This window comes from Osmerus eperlanus, chromosome 22, assembly GCF_963692335.1.
Source record: "Osmerus eperlanus chromosome 22, fOsmEpe2.1, whole genome shotgun sequence".
Lineage (NCBI taxonomy): Eukaryota > Metazoa > Chordata > Actinopteri > Osmeriformes > Osmeridae > Osmerus > Osmerus eperlanus.
The window spans coordinates 7997353-8021273 of NC_085039.1; the positions used below are offsets into that span (position 1 = coordinate 7997353).

The 23921-nt window shown below is 44.8% G+C and overlaps 3 protein-coding genes across 3 annotated transcripts in view; 1 reads left to right on the forward strand and 2 right to left on the reverse strand.

The window, feature by feature from the left end:
* The window catches only part of krt222 (keratin 222), a 13596-nt gene extending 2588 nt beyond the window's left edge, over positions 1-11008 (forward strand). The window contains exons 2-8 of the mRNA XM_062448890.1: positions 985-1143; positions 2631-2840; positions 4252-4377; positions 4824-5044; positions 6838-7067; positions 8318-8420; positions 9438-11008. Of these exons, the coding sequence (XP_062304874.1) occupies positions 985-1143; positions 2631-2840; positions 4252-4377; positions 4824-5044; positions 6838-7067; positions 8318-8420; positions 9438-9651 (1263 nt within the window). The 3' untranslated portion in view covers positions 9652-11008. The remainder of the gene's footprint in view (positions 1-984; positions 1144-2630; positions 2841-4251; positions 4378-4823; positions 5045-6837; positions 7068-8317; positions 8421-9437) is intronic.
* Positions 11009-11157: 149 nt separating this feature from the next.
* LOC134008933 (tensin-4-like) lies at positions 11158-19697 on the reverse strand. The gene is made up of 13 exons (XM_062448520.1): positions 19598-19697; positions 17788-18056; positions 16174-16504; positions 15630-15964; positions 15355-15450; positions 14980-15111; positions 14265-14357; positions 13347-13424; positions 13015-13074; positions 12377-12545; positions 12125-12193; positions 11989-12015; positions 11158-11881 (listed from the first exon to the last, which is right to left on the reverse strand). The coding sequence occupies exons 1-13, from the start codon at positions 19603-19605 to the stop codon at positions 11749-11751; spliced, it is 1800 nt and encodes a 599-aa protein (XP_062304504.1). The 5' UTR covers positions 19606-19697; the 3' UTR covers positions 11158-11748.
* A 744-nt stretch (positions 19698-20441) lies between these two features.
* On the reverse strand, positions 20442-23509 carry ccr7 (chemokine (C-C motif) receptor 7). The gene is made up of 3 exons (XM_062448631.1): positions 23410-23509; positions 22190-22224; positions 20442-21857 (listed from the first exon to the last, which is right to left on the reverse strand). Exons 1-3 carry the CDS (start codon positions 23423-23425, stop codon positions 20802-20804), a joined length of 1107 nt encoding a protein of 368 aa, XP_062304615.1. The 5' UTR covers positions 23426-23509; the 3' UTR covers positions 20442-20801.
* Between the last annotated feature and the right edge of the window lie 412 nt (positions 23510-23921).

Consider the following 23921-nt stretch of genomic DNA (forward strand, 5'->3'; position numbering starts at 1 on the left):
TGTAAATACCCTGAAATTAAAGCTGAAAGTCTGCACTTAAAGCACATCTTGATTGTTTCATTTCAAATCCATTGTGGTGGTATACAGAGCCAAAATGATGAAAATTGTGTCAATGTCCAAATATTTATGGACCTAACTGTACATACTGTAATACACTTACACAAACAAAACATCGTAAAAACATTTCATCTGAAGACAGTAGACCCCCAGGCAAAATTAGACTTCAAAACCAAAAGACCTCTGCTCCTCCCTTATATCCCCACATGATCAGGTAATGGCCAGTGAGGATAGAAACAGTTTTCAAAACACTCCAAGAGAGATGTCCATTCCCTCCCCCTCCGACCCTTCCTTCCTTCCCTCCCCCCCCTTCCCCCCCCCCCCCTCCCCCCCCCCCCCCTTCCCCTGCTGTGCCATAGCAGCTGCCTTGTGTAACTCTGCTAGCCCCCACTGCTCCCCAGCTAGAACACAAACCTGGCTCCTGCTTTAACGCAGCGTCCACACTTTCCCTCCGGTATGGATACGGAGTGACATGCACCCCTCCCCTTTTCACGCTGCCCCCTTTCCGCTCCGCCCCTGTGGACGGACTGGTCCATTAACCCCTGAAGGGCATCGTGACAACGACATCCCTCTGTCTAGGGAACACATTCCAGGGTCTATTTATATCTCTGGACCTGTATCTATCTGTCTCACCTGAATGTCTACATCCTAGAGCCACAGTGTTCTGTGGGTCCTGTGGGTCTGATACCGGGGGCTTGGTCCTATGCCTGACAGAACATATACAACTGTTGTATTTAAGTGTACCAAACTGTGTGTGTGTGTGGTGTCCGCCCATGTGCTTCTGTGTGTTCCATGCATCCCTTCTTGCGTGTGTGTGTGTATGTTCCGTACATGTCTGTGTGCATGTGTGTGTTCCACTCGCCCCTTCCTGCATGTGTGTGCGTGTTTATCATACATCCCTGTGTGCATGTGTGTGTGTGTAGGTGTGAGATGGAGGAGAGGCAGACCGAGCGTCTGGAACAGCAGGTGGGCCAGCTGAGGGAGACCAAGAGGAGGGCAGAGCGTGGCAACATCACGCTGGAGGTGGAGCTTCGCAGCTCCATGTCTGAGCTTCAGCAGATGCAGAAGGACTTTGCGGAGGCTGAGGTGGGTTTTAAGTAGGTGCGTGTGTTTCTGTGGGTGTGGTAGAGGGTGTGTGTTTGTGTGTCAAGGGGGTGTGTACTGTGTATTTTGGAGAAGTCCTGGGCGCCTCCACCGTGTGGGGTCGATATCCAATCCGAAAACGAAAAAAAAAGGTGTGCGTTTGTGTGGGTGGAACTGTGTGTGTGCGAGTGTGTTTGTTTGTATGGAGATCCGTGTGCTGCGTGCGAGTGCGTGTGGGTGTGTACTTGGCTGTGTTTGTAGGCATAGTTGTAAGCTTGTCTGTGTGTGTGTGTGTGTGTGTGTGGGTGTGTAGGTGTGTGTATGTGTGTGTGTGTGTGTGTGTGTGTGTGTGTGTGTGTGTGTGTGTGTGTGAACAAGAGAATAGTGGCCCAGAACGCCTACTCCTTATTAGCCCATTAGCAGGAAGACTGCTTACCGTTGTCTTCTCAAGCCTCCTCTCGCTGACCCTGGTGGCAGGCCTTGTTACGTTTCACAGAATACTCTCATCACTTCCCCTCCCTCCCTGGCTTCCTCTCTTCTTCTTTTTGGATTCCTGCTGACTAATACCTCCCTCACTTCCCTCCCTCCTTTCAGTCTGTACGTGACCCAGCGTCTCTCTCCCACAGTCTCACACACACACACACACACACACACACACACACACACACACAAGCCCATGGAGACACACGCACACACATATAGGCTCAATAACAGTCTACCCCTTCCCTGCATTGCGTGTGCCTGCTCCTGTGGTGTAACACCCCCCCTCTCTCTCTCCTTCTTCTTCTTCCTCTTGTGCCCTCTTTTCCTTCTACCTTTTCATTCCTCCCTCATGCGTACTCTCTTGCTGGCTGATAAACCTCTGCGTGTCTCTTTCTTTCTCCTACTCACACTCTCTTTCACACATTTCCTCTCTCTCTCTCTCCCCTCTCTCTCATCTCTCCCCTCTTTCTCTCCTCTCTCTCTCTCTCTCCCTTCTCCCTCTCTCTCTCCCCTCTCCACCTCTCCCTCTCTCTCTCCTCTCTCCCCTCTCCCCTCTCCCCTCTCCCCTCTCCCCTCTCTCTCTCCTCTCTCCCCTTCTCTCTCTCCTCTCTCCACTCTCTCTTTCTCTCTCTCTCTCTCTCTCTCTCTCTCTCTCTCTCTCTCTCTCTCTCTCTCTCTCTCTCTCTCTCTCTCTCTCTCTCTCTCTCTGTCCCTCTCTCTCTCCCCTCTCCCTCCCTCTCTCTCCCCCCTCTCCCCCCTCTCCCCCCTCTCTCTCTCCTCTCTCCCCTCTCCTTCTCTCTCTCCTCTCTCCCCTCTCTCTCTCTCTCCCTCTCTCTCTCTCCCCTCTCCCTCCCTCTCTCTCTCCCCTCTCCCCCTCTCCCTCTCCCCCTCTCTCTCCCCTCTCCCCCTCTCCCTTCTCTCTCTCTCTCTGGTTGGTTGCTTGCAGACAGCCCGGTCTCTGCAGCAGCGGCAGCAGGCCGAATCCTGCGATGTTCTGCTCGTGACGGACACAGCGGAGAGGGGAGGAGGAGGAGGATGGCACAGGGATGGAGCTCTCCCAGCTCCTCGACCGAATCAGCACGCAGTGCGACCGTCTCAGCCCAGGCAACGTACACCCAAGCCTGGACGCCCCGTCGAATCCGGGCCCAGGCTTTGCCGGGCCTAGCCGGGCCAGAGGCGCATCGGCAGCTCTCGCAAACGGAGGAGTTCTCGCACAGGTACCCGGTGTTTTCCTTCCCTCCTTCTTTTCTCCTCTTTTGTTTCCCTTCTTCCATTTCACTCCGTTTTGATCGTCTTCTGGCTCCCTGCCATCAAGACACACCCTCGCAGCCCACCCCGGCTGCTCCGGGCAGACGACGCAGATTGATTTGACGGTGGGAGCTTCAGTTCATCTCCCTGCTGTTATTTCCGAATGTGTGTCGTTTCTGTTTTGACTGGCTGCCTGTCTGTCTGTCCCTCTGTTTCTTTCTTCTGGCTGGCTGGCTGGCTGTTTTTCTACCGACCTCTTCTGCTACTTTGACTCTCTCTCTTCCCATCTCGTTTCTCTTTCATCGATTATCACATCCCTCCAAGTACCTCCAGGTACGCCAAAGGCAATCCATTATCTCATAAAGTTTGACTACATTATTGGAATATGGCTCTACCTCACGTGTCCTCATCAAACATTCATACGCTGTAAGCATAAACTTTCATATCAGGACTTCATATCAGGTCTACCCACAACGTACTCTCTCATTACAACATTCCTCACAAATCGCTATCTCAACTGTTTTGCTGGCACAGTCCGTGGAAAACAAGTATATATTTTTTTTTTTAAACGTCCCCATACATGGAGGGAAAGCTATTGCTTCATCTAAATGTGACCCAGATTTGTGTACTGTAGAAATGAACAGCAGCTTCCACATTCTGGGTCCATGTTGTTTTCTGTGATAATGCCTGTTCTGTACGAGCTTTATACGACTGCCAAGTAGTCGTATTCATTCATTGAGCATGTCGTACATATTTTTTTGCGAACAGGTGAGATACGGATATCCCAGTAGAATGGAATCTCCGTGTTTTCTGCCGTGCCATGCGGAGTGTGCCGTGACACTGTGTCTTTGATTTGACAGCTGTGATGAAGCACCTTGGCCCGTGGCTACAGGCAGGAGTGGCACTCAGTCAGCAAATAGTTTCATCGTTTCCTCCTCTGAGACCGTGTGCATTCTGTCCTGTTTGCGAGCATGCAACAGCAATATTCTGTCCTGTTTGCGAGCATGCAACAGCAATACATATCACTGTGCAAGCCTTGTGTGTGTGTGTGTGTGTGTTTGTGTGTGAATGTGGTGTGTGTGTGTGTGTGTGTGTGTGAATGTGGGTGTATTTGTGTGTGTGTATCTGTGTGTGTGTGTGTGTGTATTTGAGTGTGTGGGTGTATCTGTGTGTGTGTGGGTGTATTTGTGTGTGTGTATGTGGGTGTATTTGTGTGTGTGTGTATGTGTGTGTATGTGTGTGTATCTGTGTGTGGGGGTGTATTTGTGTGTGTGTGTGTATTTTCTGACCCTGCTGTCCATCTCCAGGAGGAGAGAGACAGACCTCCCAAGGACACAGGTGCTCTAACACAATTTTCCGACTCTGCTGTCCATCCTCCAGGAGGAGGCAGCATGGGCCCAGGTGAACCTGGGTGGGGCCGCCCTGAAGGAGGCTCGGGCCGAGCTGGCGGAGGCCAGGAAACAGTGGCACAGCCTCCAGGTGGAGATTGAGACCCTACATGCCCTTGTGAGTGTTTGTCAAATCAACGCAATACACACGCACACACATGCACGTACTATTGGGCGTGTCACTATATACGATTGACGTTCAGATATTTGTATTGATGTTGCCTATAGCGTCACCTTCCTGAGCTTTCTCCTTCTGCTCCATGTTCCACCAAACACAAGTTGATGTTTCTATCTTCACCCTCCCCCTCTCATCTTCCCCCACACCCTTCTCTACTCACCCATTTACTTTTCAAACTATCGATCCCTCCCCCCAAAACTCCCCTCCCCCCTCCCCCCTCCCCCCTCCCCCCTCCCCCCTCCCCCCTCCCCCCTCCCCCCTCTCCCCTCCTCCCCTCCCCCTCTCCCCTCCCCCCTCTCCCCTCTCCCCTCTCCCCTACTCCCCTCCCCCCTCTCCCCTCCCCCCCTCTCCCCTCCCCCCTCTCCCCTACTCCCACTCCCCTCCAGGAGAAAGGCCTTGAGAGCTCCCTCCACCACACCCAGCGCCAGTACTCCACCCAGCTGCACGACCTGTCCCGGACCGTCGCCGGGCTGGAGGGGGAGCTCCACGAGGTGCGCGACGGCCTGGTCGCCCAGCGCGAGCGGCACAGCCAGCTGCTGAACACCAAGATGAGGCTGGAGCGGGAGATCGCCACCTACAGGCGCCTGCTGGAGCGTGAAGAGGGCAGGTGAGGGTGTGCGTCAGTGTGTGTGTGGGGGGGGGGGGGGGCGGGGGGGGGGGGTGGGGGGAGGTGTTTCAGGGTTGAATAGAAGTGAGCAATATTTTGGAACTGTGAGAACAGTCAGAAAGCCTGCGGGGAGGCTTGTGGTTTTGTGTGTGTGTGTGGGGGGGGTGGGGGTGTGTCTGTGGGGGTGTGTCAGTGCATGTCGAAGAGAGAGACAGACCTCCCATGACACAGGTGCTAACACAATAGGAGGAGCTGCTTGGAAACTCACATGGGGGTCACATGGCACACCTACATTAATCCACAGTTTTCATCTCCCAGCCGACAGCTCAATTTCCTCGCCAAACATGCAGAAACACACAACATGTTCCCAAACAATTAGTAGAAAAGTACACAGCCCAAATCCAGAAGGAGCTTAGCCAACAAAAAAAAATGTAAGAACAGCGATACTTCATGTTTATTCATCTTATTTCGCTGTCACAACAAGGTGTTTTCATGTCCTGAAGACTGTCTTTGTTGCGAAGTGTGACAGATGGCTGTCTTTACTGTAAGAGCTTAGGGAAGACTTACTCCTTAAGTAAAGACATTCACAAGTACAGGCAGAGAAGGTCTGACAAACCCATCCCCTCATCGTCATAACAAAACTAAGACGGATTGGAAATTCCCCAAGGTGCATACACAGTCACATACGCAAACCATAGCATGCCAGAACCTATGCAAGTCAAACACGGCCTTCTCAAACTACTGTAAAGAGCAGGTGTTTATTTTGTATTTGTATTTTCATTTAGCCTGTCTGTGATACCGTCCTACAATTAATTCACCCAACCCCTAACAGTTAACACATAACCCATCCTCTAGTCTACATGGTTGTGTTTGTGAGGAGAATTCCGGAAGAGAGGGAAACTGCAGTATCTTTTTAAGAGCCGGTGTTTGTTATTTGATGAGTATTTTCATGTCTGTGACACCATTCTGCAGTTCAATGAACAAACCCTTAACAGTTAAGACACAGTTTGTCATCTATAGACATGTTCACCAGGTGTTCCATTCCAGAAGGGTCCACATTCCTTTCCCTGTCAACCTTCAGAAAGGTGTTAGGAGGATTCCATTTGACTGACACATACAATAATAGTCAATCACTGTCAATGAGGCAACGGAACACAGACAGCTCATGGCCTCTAACCATTTTACACACCGTTTTAACCCCTTACCTTGCGCAATTCTGCTCGTAATGTTTTACTCCACAGAGGGAAATGGTTTTTGGTGATGCAGCTGAAATCTGACTGAAAATGTCGAGTAAGGTTTATGTTCAGTGACGTATTACACTGTCTCTTTGAATCTGGAAGAGGACAAACTTTACGAGACCTGGGCATTAATCATTATTTCCTGGAACTAAATGGATCTCTGCCCTGTGATTTTGGCATGCTGACTTATGAGATGAGATTGTAGTGACTCTGGTAGTGGAACCAAAGAGATAAAATCTTACAAGAGGTTTGAATCGAATACCATGTGGAGGTAAATGAAGTAACCTGAGCTTCATTAATCTTAGGGAAAATGTATCAAATCTATCAGTGTTTCAGAAGGCTTCAAAAGACAGCAAGTTTAATCTTTAAGAACAGTGTTCTGAAGGGTACAGATGACCTTTGTAAATGGACAGAAATAGGCTAAAGGGGGCAATTCTTCGAGCTACCTCATATAATAATCTAAGGAAGTGTAAAAGACAGAAAGGGGCCTCGATGCTTCAGAGGCAACCATTCGGTTCTCATCCAAACTAACCGCTTTCCGCCTTTTTCGCTCAGGTACTTGGGCCGTAACGGCCAGGTGATGACTCTCCGGCCCTGGAAGGGCTCCTTGGGGCCCTTGGGGGAACCCAAGGAGAACGGGCTGGAGAACGGTTTCAGCGACCCGGCAGTGACCCCTGACGAGCCCAAGTCGGAGCCCCTGCCTGACATCCCTTCGTTGCTGGCTGAGATCGGCATGAAGGGTCATGCTGTCCTTCGCCGGCAGCAGAGTCTGGTCATCCTCACAGGTAAGGGGTGCCACACACAGCACACATACACAGACACAAGCCAGTAACTACTAACCGCTCCTTGACGCTGACCACCAAAATACAGTAGAACTATGCACTTGTGATCCTTGATCTTCTACTTTGCTCTGTATATGTATGTCGTTTTAGATAAAAGCATCTTGTAAATGAATAACATTTGAATATATTTTTTTGTATAGTTTATTTTAATCTAATTCCATTTCTAGTTATGTACCCTTAGTTTGCTAGTTATGTACCCTTAGTATAGTTAGTCCTCATATCTAAATTTTAGATTCCCATATGTTTAATGTTTGCACCTTCCTGCCAAAGCAAATTCCTTGTCTGCGCAAACCTTCATGGCAAATAAAACCCATTCTGATTCTGATTCTGATTCTGATGTGAATGGGAAGCAGTGGCGCGGGAAGGGGGGTGCTGAGGGTGCTGCAGCACCCCCTAGCTGCAGGAAGGAAAAAATAAATAAAGGTGTTAGTAATTGTTTTAATTAAATATATATATATTAAAACTATATAATAAATAATTTTGCTTTGGGGAAGAAAATATACGTGGGAAAAATGTGTTTTTAGCTATCACAGACATGCATCTTGCTATATGGGGTTCACGGAAGTTGTTACTTGCTAACGGATAAAGAAGAACGTGAACGAAGATGGGCCAATAAGAACTTTTTGTGTGTGAACGAGCGCTAGTGAGCGAGAGACCGAGAGTGTTCATGTTCATGTCCGAGTTTTTATGTTCCATATGCAACATATATATATATATATGCTTATTTTTTCCCCATGCAAATACTGTAGCCTAGATTATAGACAGTACCTCAGCACCCCCACTCAAAATACCTTCCTGCGCGCCTAATGGTAAGTTATTTGCTAGTAGTTGTGATTCTGTATGTGTAAGGTACATGTTCTGTACTCACAAAGACAGTATGATGGTATGCTCAGGACATGTCACCCTAGTCTACTCACAGGGTCACATGCACACTTATTCATCCAAAGCGCCGTACAGGTGCTGTAGGAGCAATGCATGAGTCCAACCCTGAGGCAGAGCTCACACACATAGATACACACACAAGCATGCACACACACACAAGCACGCACAAGCATGCACACACACAGCCAGACACACACAGGCACACACACAAGCATGCCCACACGCACACACACAGACACACAGGCACACTCGTACCCATACATACCATAAAATCCACATAATTTATTTGAACATACTGTCATTCCACACAGAACCTGAGACGGACAACGAGCTGAGGATCGCCACGGTGAAGACCCAGGAGATCCTCCAGGGCAAAGTGGTGCGTGAAAGTGCAGAATGCCACGGCACAGTGGAGTAAGTATTGATCGCTTGCTCCATATTGATCTGATGTCAACGCCCCTCGTAGATGGTGAAACGTAATCATTTTACAAGGTTCAGGAGGTGGCATCTGTCACCACAAGTACTATTTATCATTGATCAGTCATCACATGATAGATTGTGTCAATGATGAGAGGTTGAGCCTGTGTCAGCAGAGGCGTGGGTTTGATTCCACCATGGGCCATCTCTGAAAGTTTTCCCGCCTCTTAATTTCCTGTCTATGTATTAGAGTCTCTGTCCTAAAAGGCCAAAACCACATCTTAAAAAAAAGAGAATGACACATTGTTGGCTGTTGAGAAATAGAAGGATTTAGGTTCCAGATTCATTACCTATACTATATTCACCCATTAAACTCGATGACAAATGAAAACACACCCAAATGTGCAGGACAAGCCCCTCCCTGGCGACGTCTAGTCCCGGGCACAAGATGTGCAGACAAACACATGCAGGCATACACACGCACAGCAATGGGGAAACGTTTCACCCCTGCATGTCAAACAAGTTCATAGTCATTAAAAGTGTATTCAGTTGTATCGTTTGGCAGGAGCTTCACAGTTCAAAGCTCATGGGAATACATTCCCATTTGATCAGCCCTCCCTAACGAGCGTCACTTGATCTGGAGACAGCTGTGTTTCCGTAAAAGGAGTGGCGTTCGTCATCCGAGACCCAGACGGGAGTAAGTCTTCCCTTTACCGCATTAGGTGTTAAAACTCCACCCTGCCCAAATATTTTCGGTTCAATGTCATCAGCTCCGCCTCATAGTTTACCACTTTGCGTGGGTGCCATGGTTTTAGTCAAGGTATTGTGTTCTGGAATGATGAGGCGTGTAAATGTGCTGTCTGTTTGGGAGAGGTATGGCGTCGACATAGGCATCGAAAGACTTGGGTAGTTTACACACACATGCGTGCACAGCTCAATGCAAAATCCACTGATTATGCTAAACCTATGCTCATTTTTTCATTGCTTCCTCTTCCTACGCCAATCGCCGAACAGGACCGAGAAGATTGACAAGGTGATCAAGCAATGGGAGGGTTCATTCTTCCAGGGAAACCCCAAGCTGAGGAAGAAGTCGGTGTCGCTGCGCTTCGACCTGCACATGGCGGCGGCCGACGAGGGCTGCGCCCAGACCAAGCAGGACAGCCTGCCCGACGTGGAGGTGCGTCTGGTCATGAAGCGATCTCGCAGCATCCCCACCATCACCCAGTGACCCCAGCATGGCCGCCGCGATCCGTGACATCACGGTAATGACAGTAGTTAAGGTTGACCGGCCAGGATACACTGGCGTCGTTGTTGACGTAATGTTGCAGTAATAAGAGAGTGGTATCCTTGTGGTGGTCACAACTATCAAGACTGACATTGGCATCAACGGATTACCATGACATTGTCACGCTAATCACAAGATTTGAGATCACCAGAGGGGAAAAAGCCAATCCATTGGCTTGTGGTACTGTATCGCCATGACAACCCAGTATCCATAGTTGTTTCAATACCCAAATCACGACAGTAACATCAGCATTCTTGTCTGACTATTTAGCAAAACACATCACTTAGCTACCTCATTTCGGTAGCATCGTCTTAACCAGCTCAGTAAACAATGGAGGGCCACACTAATCAGAGATCACGTGGGACCATCCCTTCATTCCACTCATGGTCAGTCGCATTATAAGAATATCACAAGTTAAATATCAAATTTTCAAATTCTACCTGCAGAGTGCATTAGGGCATAGTTATAAGAGATTTACACAAGCTATATCTGTCTTCATACAAAGCCACATCATAAAATTCAATACCACTTAATGTAACAGTTCACACATAAAATAAGAAGTAAAAAACGTAAATAATGATATATCACAGACCGACATTCTAGTGTGGACTGTATATTCAAGGCTGGATATTTCTTGTCTGTGAGAATTGGTTGATGGGTTTGCTATGCATGGACTCCTGAAGAGATCCAGAACTGGAAGATTTGGTGATGTGAAAAAAATGTTGCTTTCTTTAACATTGCTCCGACTCCACTTGCTAAATCTGCTAACGTGGACACAAACCATAGCAATTAAAACAGAACATGTACAGTACATAATGCAATTTATATCCTTTGAACTGCTCACTGTGTGACTCAAATTGCAGTGAGGCTACTAGCCTCACTTACTTTGAAGAATTCCCAGATGTAGCCAGAAGGGCGCAGTATTTGTAAATAGTTACACAACAGTATCAAGAATGCTTAACTTTGGGGTTGTGGTGTATTTAACAAAGTATATAACTATATGACTGGTTACACGAGTAAACAATATAAATAATTTTTGCTACCTTTTTTGATTTAGCACCAGAGATATGAAGAGAAAGAAACCATTTTGCATTGCAATTGGGTGCCTCTGATGTAAAAAAAAAATAAAAGTTTAAAAATCGGAATAATCTATGCAGTTCTTCATAATGCTTGATTTGCTCTGCTTGGTGGAGTACTTGATCTATGTTCTCTTGTTTCTGGGATCCTCTTTCACTTTAGAATGAAGCATTGTGCTTTTATTGAACAAATTAATCCTTTAAATAAAAAGACCACAAACGCTGTTGTGTGTGTTACTCTCATCTGAGGTTTCTGTCCATGTAGCATTTGTTTATATCATCTAGTCAGCTGAAGTTGCATCCTTAGGGGTGATCTTAATGTTTTCTGTTGTTTTAGGTTTTCACCATTGTGCAAGTAAACATGGATCAGTCCTTGAACTCATGAATGTTTATTATGGTCCACACCATTAACAGAACAGAAAATATAATATGCACGAAAAAAAAAAAGATTATAAATAAACTATATACACATTTCAGAAAAAACTGATCCTACAGAAGAAAATAAAACATTCTTGAATCGACAATGTATGATCATATACCTCATCCAAAAAGTATTTATCTACATAGCAATGTGTCTCATATTCAAACTACTTTTCCACTTTTGGATAATATATTGCAGATTTACTCAGTGAAATTAAATCAAATGCAGTAAGCGGTCCACATTGTGATGATAATGTACACTACTATGAAGTCAGCAGACATTTAGTTATACATTTCTCAAGCAAATAATATTGGCAAACTATCATCTATATGTGTTTATTGTATTTCCGTAGAAGGTATCGTCTTACTATTCAAGGATACTTATTTTGTAAATTCTAGACAGGTTAGTCATACAGTTCACACATTGTGAACAATTATGATTTTTTAAGAAGTCAGAAACCTCACAGGCCATCCAGCAAATTCATATTGACATTGATGTCATCTGTCATCTTGTTACATTTCCAACCTCATTTCCTGGGAATGGTTACATCTTATCTATGATGACTTGAATGAGTTGATTGGTCCGGTTGCAAGGTTGAAGGGCTTCATGTTCTGCAAAAACATGGCAGATGTTCTCCATTCCAGCCTCTGGATCTTTTACTACCATACCAAAAACCCTGTGGGAGAAAAAAATATCAACATTAGGTTTTCATTCACATAACTACAAACAATATTTTGAATTTAAGGGTATAATTTACAAGCTGTTGGTGAAAATACACTGTACCTTGCCGGTTTGGAACCTTTCAGCCATCTGAGAAGAGAAAATTTGATTTAATAACCTATTTTACATTAATTGCTGTGATTTGCCTAGTTCAAAGCACACATTTAGGCCTACTCATTATTTTAACAAAGCAACTCACAGTCGCTTGTCTGGATCTTCACCACTGTAGCTCAACAGATGTGCAGGGTAATGACGTCTGAAGAAGAGTCTACAGAGGGAGAATACACCATAGGCCATAGTCAAATACATTTGAATAATAAAAACAATTTGTAATAGGCCTGTCATAATTGCACCCCCAAGTTTTGATAGCCTACAGATAACCCCTCAGTAAGATTTCCTCATAATATACAGATGAACAATCACAAGTATTGCTTCAAGTGGAATTTCTTACTTTCTCTGGATGTCTGTCAACGTGACACCTTTAGGTGACACTTTCAGGTTGACAATGGTTGGTGTGGTTGTGCTGTTCTTCTGCAATAGGAAGGTGACTGCCTTCTGGACGGCACATGGTCCCGTCAGCATCTCAGTAGGGGCAGCGCACAGGTAGAGGTAATTGCAGGCTAGATATGAGAGAGAAGCTTAGTACGTGAATACAATTGGTGGATGGGCAACAAGACAACTTCATAATCTCATATTTAAATGTCGGCTCTGTTCCATTCAAAGGGACATAGGCTACTTTTTGTTTGGCCTGTTAAGTGAAAATATTTGTCTGAGAAATGAATGGATTTCATTTGGCGCGAATCACGTGAGGCTTGTCAATTAACTTTTAGGTCACCCGCTGCGTTGTTTCAAGAATGTAAGTATTGTGGTTGGTGGAATACTTTTTAGTGAGCTTACGTGACGACGCTCAAATTTATGGTGAAAATGTGAATGTTGATATAAAAAAACGTTTAATGATGGGATAGACGTTTCTTCAACCGTTTGATGAGGTAAGACTGCAGGCACTGTGCCACCACCGTTAGCACCGTTAGCTGGCTACTATAGAAAGCCACAGGAGCTAGGGCGATGTGTTGTAGAAAATCAACCTACCCGTTTTTGTCATGTCCTCTGTTAACTTGTCATTTGCTGCCTCCTCTGCTTGTGTTTGATCTGTGAAGAGTGTTGCATGTTGAATGTGTGGACATTGGTTTGACCACACAGTCCAGTTTGCAATACCCACACAACATTTGTACACGACCGATCCAAATTACAGACATGTAAAAGTTCAGATTAAAAAAGAGGAATCTCCTCAAAAATAGTTCATTTTGTCATTACTTTTTGCACCTGAACTGCTAACCTTTGCTGAAAAGTAACCAAAGCTCACACACAAACACGTGTATAGTGCATGATGATTACGCACAAACTTGTCAGCACAAAAGTACCTTGTGACTGGAGACGTAGTTTGCAGGGTAGGGCATACGGGGTGATGGTGTGCTGATAAACAAGGGCAGACAGACTTCCTGCAAAAGTGTAACAAACACAGATTGGATGTTAGCTGAGGATAAAATGAATGAACATAAATAATCATTCAGAACAATTGACAGACATTCTGATGTCAAGTGTGGCCTTTCGCGTTTCTCTCCACAAGAGGGCAGAAGTGCTCTGAGAATATACCTTCGGCCACATACTCTGCATTCAGAGACTGATTTCCAGTAAATCATTATGTGTGAACCAATGACATACGTGCGAACACACTTGCAAGGCCAAATAAAAGGCAGTTTCCGTGGACTTTGTTTTCTGATGTTCTTTGCCATACAGGATAATTGTTTATTGACATTAATACAACATTATTGAATTAGTCTGTGCTTGTTACATAAATATCCTGAAACATGAAATCGAATCACTAATTTGACAACTTCTGACTTGACATGGGACTTTGACTTGAATGATAACATAAGATTTGAACTCTGAATAAGATTGCGTATGAAAGTCCGTCGACCAGATACATGTTTCAATGTGACTTCTTATAAGGTACAGAGTCTGATGGGAAGGTAGAGTATAGAGTTTGAGTCTGATGTAATGAAGTAAAGAAGGACTATGGAGTCATTAGATTTGAGTAATGGCTGTCAGAGCACTGGAGCACACACACACACTGTATGAGTCCGCTCCTTTTGAGGGAGATTACAACATGCGTTCACCTCCCACGTGCACTTGAGACGGGACACGACTGACTATTGTATGGTCATGCTCTAACAGGATGTACTGGGTGTGTGTTTCTTTTTATATCCAGACAAGTCTGATAGACTGTCTGAATTAGGCTCGATACACTGGTGACATTATCGTTTGGGTGGCTTGCTTACCAAAGTAGGGTTCCTGAGAAGCGCCTTTGATGCGGACACCTTTGGCTGAAGACTCGATGAGAAAGTGCCTGATGAGATCTGAACTGCCCAGGCCTGTGATAAAGAAACAGAAAAGTTTCTGAAAAAGACGACATTAGGAACGCCACTGTACATTTTGTGTTTCGCGTTGGGCCGTTTCTCAAACAGGTAGAACCTAAACGTTGTAGAGTCGAAATCTTGGACTTTTAGTCCCCTACTCTTATTTTCTATTAAGGTTGCCGGTCTGGTGTTAACTTGAATCTGTCAAATGAGTCTTGTAAATTGGACATTTCAAAATAAACTAGTGAAGGTGATGATTCTTTTCTGAGGCGAATATCAGACAGGTCCCTCTTATGTCAGCTCAGAGAGTTAGGTAAGTCCTCCCAGATCATATCTGGTAGTCTAGTAAGTTCTGAATCATGAATCGTGTAAACACAAATGTGGCAATATGTGATTCCCTCCTTCATACCCTCCCTCGGTATATATAGAATACATGGGTATATAGGAGGGTTCCAGGATGTGGAGTAGACAATGGCTTAGATGAATCACCTATTGCCACATTTGTGGAGGGACTCCAACCCATCTCTAGGCAAACCTAGAACGACTTGTTATTAAACATCCAGTATCTAACTAAAATGAGCCTGATTTGAAAAACTCAGACATGTTGAATCAGTGAACTGAAGTCCGGGAAATTTACCAAGTTGGCTGGTCGGAGAGATGTTAGTTGGCACCTTGTCCAACTTCATAGCTAGTCCGAAGGAGCCTTGGTATGATGTGCTGTCCCTTACCACGAAGGATCCTGGTGCCTTGTCTCTCAGGAGGGCTTCAGCTACGATTACACACAACAAAAACGTCTCTCAGTGGATTGCAGGGTAAGAGGCCTTAGTCTACACAGCCAGGTGCACCACATTTGCCACCCGACCCCAGTCGAAGTTGCTGTTTTACACCTAGATTATAAAACCTTCAAATACCTCACAGTCATTGCTGATGGGGATCAAAGGAAACCCACAATGATGCTTAGAAAGACGTGAGAACCATCAAATGTGTGAGGTGTTATGAATGAGATTCTTACCCTCTGTTCTGTTGATATGTGGACAGAACCAGAATTTGGAAGTGTCCATGACAAATTTCATCGATGACTGGCTGCCGTTGGACATGTGTTTAACACCTGAGCGATGAGGAATACGATGCAAGTCGTCAGGTGGAAATAAGGTGGAAAAGCACACTGCCATTTCGAAACATCTCCAAAGCATTCGAAAAACCCCATTCATTTTTGAACCGACCAGGAGGATTTCAACGGCAGGATCTCATGTCTTATTGATAAAGGGATGATGCATGTGGACTCACTGTGAGGAGACGAGGGCCTGGAGAGGGATCTCTGGATGGTCTGCGTGGGGTGCATTTCTGGAGGGGATTGGAGTTCAGGCTCCGGGGCTCCATTGACCAACACCACAGGGATGTCCGTTAGAGAGCCGGCCAGTGAAGCTGGACTGCTGTGGAAGCCCTTGCTGTGGATCCCAGGGCAGTGGTCAATCGGTGAAGGCCCAGTCTGCAAGCGTTTGTCTGGGCTCTGACTGGAGCTGAAGGGCTTGGTTGGCCGAGACACATCACTGAAGGAGCCCGACGTGCGGAACATGAGTCGCTCTGGGCTGTCGCCATCTTCACTGAACAATGATTGGCAACTGAGATCGGAAGGAAAGGATGTGTCTTTAGCGCTTAGAAGCTGTGTGAAATACATTTCGTATAGTGGAAAGGATAACGTTTTACACAAAAAATCTCCAGCATGTTTCGAAAACTCCCTGGACACACATTCAGATGAATACCTGCTCTCAAGACCTCTTACATGGCAAAATACATCGTGACTTGAACGGTATCTACACATGGGCCCTACCTGCCAAGGATGTAGCTGGTGTCTGAACCAGGAGATGTGGAGAGCAGGGACACAGCACTGCTCCTCTGGGAGGGTGACATTCGCAGGACAGCCGGGGAGCAGGACAACTCTCCCTGGTAGGACGGGGCCCGTCGGTAGACACTCCCGCAGGGCAGCGGAGGCCGAGAGGACATGGGGGAGTCGGAGAAGACCAGGGAGCCATGGGGGCTGCAGCTGGGGCTAGGGTGCACTGGGATGGGCATGCTACGAGACATGGACGAGGCGCTCCCTGGAGAACACCCTCTGGAGACCAACACACAGCTGGAGACATTTTCTTCTGGAGAAGAGTCGTCTGGAGAGAGAGCGTCAAGATTATTAGAAAGGGCAGACAAGAGGATGTGGCATGTAGAGGATGTGAAACATTCTGATAGCAGGAAATGCTGCAAATGATTTTTTAAGATAGACAAGGACATTGTCGGAGTTGTGGATCACAATTCAAATCATGTGAACTTCTTATGAACTACTCTGACCGAGTGTTATTCCTTTGTACTTTTTGCTTGCTTTAGCATTAGTAAGCAGGGCTTGGCTCTAGTACATCAATATAGAACTTCCAGAGTGTTTTTGTGGAGAGTAACTATGAAATACCTGTGTGTCAAACAGGCACTAACTTGCTCTGAGTTCCAACCTTGATTTCTCTGCTTCCCCCAACTTTATACAAATACACCAAGCAACTATTGTGTTATTGCTGTTGTGAAGCTAGTTTTCCATTACGGTGGAGATTTCGGCCTAACTTGTTTTAACTCGTCCTGGTTGTCATGGGGACTGCTTTATGTTCTGTTATGGACAGCAATGAAGTTTGCCGGTGCCCTGGAGTTAGTCAGCTGTCCTGTGGTCAGGGTTAGCCCGACAGCCTGCAAAGAAACCGTAGACAGAGTTGACGTGGAGTGATGACTCGTGCTGACGTGGGCATGAGGGAGGTCTGCTCGTGAGTCTGCAGTTAGTGTGTTACAACCTACCCCTTGTGTGCATTCACTCAATAACACCAACACACAAAGTATGGTTTTTGTAATATCTAAATAACTTGTTCCACGTTACCATGACTGTAGATGTAGTTCACTGTTGATCATTATGTCTACTGGTATTTCGCAGGGTGTAGCACACTATGTTGTCTGGGCAGTCACCCAGAGCTTTGAAAGCAGAGTCATTATGTTATTATGTAACATTAAACTCTTGTGAAAATAATGGGTGTATTTTCACAGCTTCAGGCTACGATACATGCCTCGGCTCTTTTTAGCACCTGCAGATGTTTCCTGGAAGTTGGTGGGAAAACGACAAAACTAGCAAGTGAATCCCCATCCACTTTGTTAAACTTTGAATGTTCCCTCTGTTCAATTTATAGTAAATTTGAATGAGGGAAATAGTGTAGACAATTAAACATTGGAATTGGGTATTTTGACAAAGTGTAACATGCATTGTATTTAGGTTCTAGTGGGAATATCGCAGCCTAGTAAAAGTGGTCACAGAAGTCGAAACTTGACAAAAGGATGCGTTTCCTAGAAAGTATTCAATAATTCTATTGATAAGACAAACTAAACCCAAAACATCTATCGATTCCCAGTGGGCTTTTTGTGTTACCTGTCTGGTGGCGGCTGCAGGACATGTGTCGCTTGTTGACCTGGATGGGCTCAAAGGTAGGGTCCAGCTCCAAGATGAGCTGGTTCAGGGTATCCAGGGAGACGTCCAGCTCCGAGACATCACAGTCCCCTATGGGTTCCCCAGGACATGGACTTCTCCCCAAAGCCTCATGGGTGGGGTCCAGGCGGACACTTTGACCCACCCTTAGGATGTGATTGGCTACCGTATGGGACATGTTTTTGGTCATAGGCATCACAGTAGCAGTGCGTCTGCAGGGACACAGAGACACCAGGGAGATTAACTCAGGAGAGATCCCTTACATTGGCAGTAGGAGGGTGAATAGCATTTTGTTCTTTGCCAAAGATGGCCTCTTACTGCTGTGCAATTCTGTGGCAGGTGACAGCTCGCTATCATTGTAAATATTTTTGCCTGTTAAATGATGTGGTCCTATTAAACCAAATTTCACTTGGTTAAGTGAATATTTACAGGTACCTTGGCCAAGTAAAGTTGGTGACTGTCACATCCTACCTCTGAATAAATACCACAAAAGAATCAGACGTTGTTGAGTGCCGTTTGTTTTATGACTCTTAAAATTACCTTTTCATTGGTACACAATGTTATCATGAGTATAGCTATTTTCTTTTATTTCAGTCTCACAGTGTGTATGAACTCCACCCAGCGCAGCACACTCATCAAACTGAACTCAATCCTTTGAACTAAATGAACTCCCTAGAGCCTTGTATGTTACATGATTCACCAAGGCTACCTTTAGTGGAGGGAGCTTCCTGTCTAAATTGATTTGTATGTGGCCCATTGTCATTAATTAATAGCTTTTTAATCAGGATTATTACTCATGTTGCTTCAACATTAGAGCCATTTCATATAGGTTCCAAGTACAAATCAGCTGGTTAACATGTAACTCGACAACATTGCTGTGTGACCCCGATCAACTTTTAAAACTGCATGAATGAGTGCTGAAATGGCCTGAGTCCTCAACATTGACCTCAGCAACAGGTACCATACACACATCAAAATAGCAAAAATGTTTCAGTTCAAATCCAGTCGGATGTTATTCAGTGGTATTAGAAGTAGGCTACTATGTATTGCTAAGATTATGACTCCAAAGTATTGTGCAACATTTTCTCACATGGATAGTTGGAGGGCATAAAGGGAAAGGCACGTCTGACTGAGTCATAGAACCTATGTTACGTTTCTATGACAATCCCAACATTGTTAGCTCTAACACCAGTCCCAAACCTACATTTGGAGAGTATAAATGGCTGCATTGGAATTCCCCAATTTGACTGTTGATTTAAATTAACAAACATACAAACTGTATGTGTCCTTAAGGGGCTAAGGGTTACAGTTAATTTAGGATAAATACTATAGTGTACCTCAGACAGAATGCCTTGAATTGTTTACGTTAATTAGGTATTGTTCTAGCCGACCTACAGTTTTCCATTGTATTACATGCAATAATGCAATAAGTTCTGCTTACGAGTCCCATTGCAGCAATGTGCCAGCCCCTTTTCAAAGAACCACATTTCACAAAAACCACAATTTCTTGAAGGTGTGGGTGGATAAACATAAGTTACTGGAATGTTCTCCCACCTCTGCTTCAATACACCTCACAAAATAAACCCTTTTAGCCCAAACACTAGCCTACATTCAACAAATTTGATACTTCTGGTGGTATGTTTTGAACCTACCATCAGATTTGTTTTAACTAATGAACTATCTTTTCAATGTGGATACAACATAAGGTACGTTTTTGCTTTGCTGTAAACTAAAATGCGAAAATGGTAAATACCTGTGCATGCGGTCTTATTCTTCTGGAGGTGTGAATCTTTGTGTCCAGAGCTTCAGTGTTCAGTGACTCCATGTGGTGAATGCTTTTATTGATGCATCCCAGCCACTCCTACTTCAACCAACTAGAAGCTGACCCGACAAGCCCTTGCAGTTCAAACTATCTGGGCTAGGCCTGATGATGTCATCAGTGTTAACTGTATCTTGAGGCGGTCCTACCATGGAAGTTTAACTTTGTCTTTTATTTACTTTTCTGTACCACTGTGTGGTATAAAGTTATACTGAAACTTATCGCACAGTTCTTTTACAATCTCTTTTGTGAAGTCTTTCAAAAGGGGTATTAATGGACAAAAGTTTGCTATGAAATGAAATACCTCAACGTCGACATCTGACCTTTTTAAGCCTCTAGGACAATTCTGTGTCTGAGAAACTATGCTACAATAAGTTATAGGTGGACTCATATTCTTAGTAAGACAGTGAATGCCATATTAACCCTTGTTATCTTCGGGTCATTCTGACCTATCAGTCATTGTGACCCACCGTCGTATTGCGACAACTTTACCGCATACAAAAACAAAGTGAAGCATTTTCTTTTAACCGTTGGGCTGTCTCAGACCCCCCACATTGCGAAGGTTAAAAGAAAATTATTTTTATTTGTTTTTGTATTGGGTAAAATTGGGTAAACACAACGATGGTTCGTTATGAACCTTTGGGTCATGTGACCCGAAGGCAGCACAAGGGTTAAGCTCTTTTGTTTTTGTCTTGATGTCTTTATTCCCCTTTTGAACCCTCTTAAGCCCAGACTCATTTCAACCTTAGTTATGGCTTAATAAAACGCATACTGTAATTTTTATTTTTATTTACAAAACCAAAACAAGAAAGTAGGAAAAAATATAACAGAAGAAACAAGTGTAGCAATTACAATATTCCAAAATGTACTTGTGGTTATCATGTTACCATGTAGTCAGTTATAACAATATAGCAAGTACAGCCTAGAAACAACCGAACCTCCTGACTGTACAAAAAGAAAGGTGAGGATACAAATTATTTTCTTTTTTCCCCCCCCATTCAAAAATGTACATCAACAAACAAGTAAACATGTATGCTGCAGTCTACTCGGGGAAACGAGTTCTAAAAGCTGTCCGACAGCACATGTTTGTGTCGTAAGATGGTCATAGTAAAAGCGAATACATTGGCGTCCGCCCGCTTCAGGGTGAGAAGGTGGTGGTGGTCTCAGTGTCCGTGGCCGCTGAGCTCCTCCTCCGATGGCAGGTGTACTTGTAGAAGCTCTCGTGGCTGATGCAGCCCAAATCCTTGAGCAGCTTCATAAGGTCATGGCGGAACTTGACCCCGATGAAGGCGTACACGAAGGGGTTCAGGGAGCACCTCAGGAACGCCATGCACTGGGTGACGTCGGAGGCAAAGATCAGGCTGTTGAAGTAGCGGCAGTTCTTTGTGCCCCCGTTGACCGTGTCCAGGGTGGTCAGCACGAGGACCAAGTTGTAAGGCAGCTGGCAGAGCAGGAAGACAGCGACCACCGCAAAGATGACCTTGATCGCCTTGTTCTTCTCGAAGCTCCGGGCCTGCCACAGGGTCCGAACGATGGAGTAATAGCAGAAGCCCATGACCAGGAAGGGCACGCCGAAGCCCAGGACCATCTGGCTGACCTGGATGCCCACGCGGAGGTTGTCTGAGTTCACGGCGTAGGGGGTGCAGGTGTTGTTGTTGATGTGGGTGTAATTCATCTCGGGCACGGAGCAGAGCAGAGCCAGGAGCCAGATCCCCACGGAGGAAGCCTTGCTCCAGAAGACGGCCCGGGAGCGGTGACGGTGGGCGGAGACCGCCTTGGCGATGGCGAAGTACCTGTCCATGCTGATGCAGGTGAGGAGGAACATGCCGCTGTAGAAGCTGACCTTGTAGACGGTGTACATCATTTTGCACGCAGCCAGCCCCAACACCCACTTTGTCATCGCGTTGGAAGCCCAGAGAGGCAAGGACAGGGCTACGAGCAGGTCGGCGAAGGACAGGTTCAGCAGGTACACGTCAGTCATGGTCTTCAGACGCTTGAAGTAGTAGAAGGTGAGGATTACCAGGAGGTTTCCCACAAACCCGAAGAAGCAGATTACGGAGTAGAAAACGGGCATAAACCAGGTGCGGAAATTACGGAATGACTCCAATTGACACTGCTGGGTGTACAGATCATAGTCAGGACTGAAGTAATCGGACTCTGTTGTCATGGTCTCCATTTCTTCCCAGAGTAAGCTCTGAAATAGAGTGACACATAGGTTATGGGAACACACTGTATGTTGCTGTCAGTTGAAAGTAAATGCTTGTATTCAAAGTAAAAGTACTGTATTTAGATATTTCGGTTAGGGGTTTAAAACTTGACTGCATTTGCCAAATCCAAGCCAAGGTTGTCTGACGCTGTGTTTTGCCCATGACTTTACTACTTCCTGAGGAGAATTTGTACTACAGCAAGTCAAACTTTGTGGTTAGTCGATTGTTTTGTTGGCTGTATCTGTTATGCACATTGAAAGTTGAATAATAATAAAGTCTTGATGGAAGTTTATGAATAGTAAATCAAATTAGTGCTTACCGTAAAATTCATAGGAAACAGCTCTCGATTGGTGTCTATAAAAGATGATCAGAGGTTAATAACTTGATTTACTCCAATTAGGGTTGTGAAAGCTAAAAACTGTGAAACTTCTGACAGTGGAATACAGTAGGATTTAACTATATACCCTACTGTTGACCTATGTACTGTAGGCCTATGTTCAAAAGCAAGCCATTTTCATTCATAAAAAAAGGGATCGGCTACATTGGTGATAAGTTAAAAGGCGTACACTTTTAACCCTTGTGTTATCTTCGGGTCATTCTGACCCATCAGTCATTGTGACCCACCGTCGTATTGCGACAACTTTACCGCATACAAAAACAAAGTGAAGCATTTTCTTTTAACCGTTGGGCTGTCTCAGACCCCCCACATTGCGAAGGTTAAAAGAAAATGATATTTATTGTTTTTTGTATTGGGTAAAATTGGGTAAACACAACGATGGTTCGTTGTGAACCTTTGGGTCATGTGACCCGAAGGCAGCACAAGGGTTAAAAAGCAGCACTTTATTAACAGTATTTCTTTTTCAATTGGTTTCAGCAAACTAAAAGTGATATTGAAACAAAAATACTCCTACCATAAAAAATAAAAAACTCCCTAAAAATTAGACACATAGTTCTGAAACTAAGGTTAAATTCCCCGTAACAAAATCTTTCTTAATATTACTAAAGTGTTCTTCATGATGGCAGAGGGACTGTACCTAGTAAACTGAAAACCGGGTATAAACCTATGGACTAGACATAAGAGTAAGGACTAAATGAAATCCTTTATTTAATGAGTAACATTTAATAAGTACAGCGTTGCTATCTTAATTGTTCAGTAAGAGCGATGCATATCTGTGGTCTTCTACCTGTTCCTATTTCTCTCACATCACTGACAGGGAAGTTTGTAAGTATCCACTGTTGACCATGTACAATTTAATCTGAAAATGTTATTACTTGTTTATATCTTACACTCACTATGTATACTGTGAGGGAGATCATTATTATTCATCCTTGAATCCAATTAACCCCTTAATTTCAATGAGATGAAACCTCGATATTTCCTTGGACAGCAAATTGAATGTCCAAGTTTGTCTTATTTTCAGTAGTTGGTTTACTGTGATAAACAATGAGAAACGGGATATCATTTGACCTCTGCACTATATTAGAATAAGTTAAATCATTAAACTTTTTTTTTTTTATAACATAGAATCATGAACTCACCATTGAAAGGAGGCATTGCTCTCACTGTTAGCAGCCAAGAATCAAGAAGATTATATAAATTGCTGGTTTCACCTCTGAAGCTGAGCTTTGAATGAAAAAAAACCCTGACTCTCTTCTGCCTCACCTCATTGAAACCACAAACTGAGAGTGCTGTGCAGAAGTGTGTGTGCAGACAACCAGCGTGTAAACACGTGGTATTGTTATTTTACCTACAGAAGTACAATATAAAAAAAACTGCAGCACAACTTGTTCACTGTGATAGTCAAAGTGCCATAGCACAGGGAAACCACTGACAACCACAATGATAGAAATTCTTATCTTTTGGCAAGAAGATCACAAATCTCAAAAAATCACATTCATGGGGCATGCTGTAACACTCATGAATGGTTTTTGCCTCATTGCTACTTCCTTACTCTGTCTGCACATGGTTATTCATGTCTTCCGACTCAGCAAAGGACAGAGGCATGTCTCAAGTATGTCTCCGATCAGGGGATGGACTGATACTGGTTGTC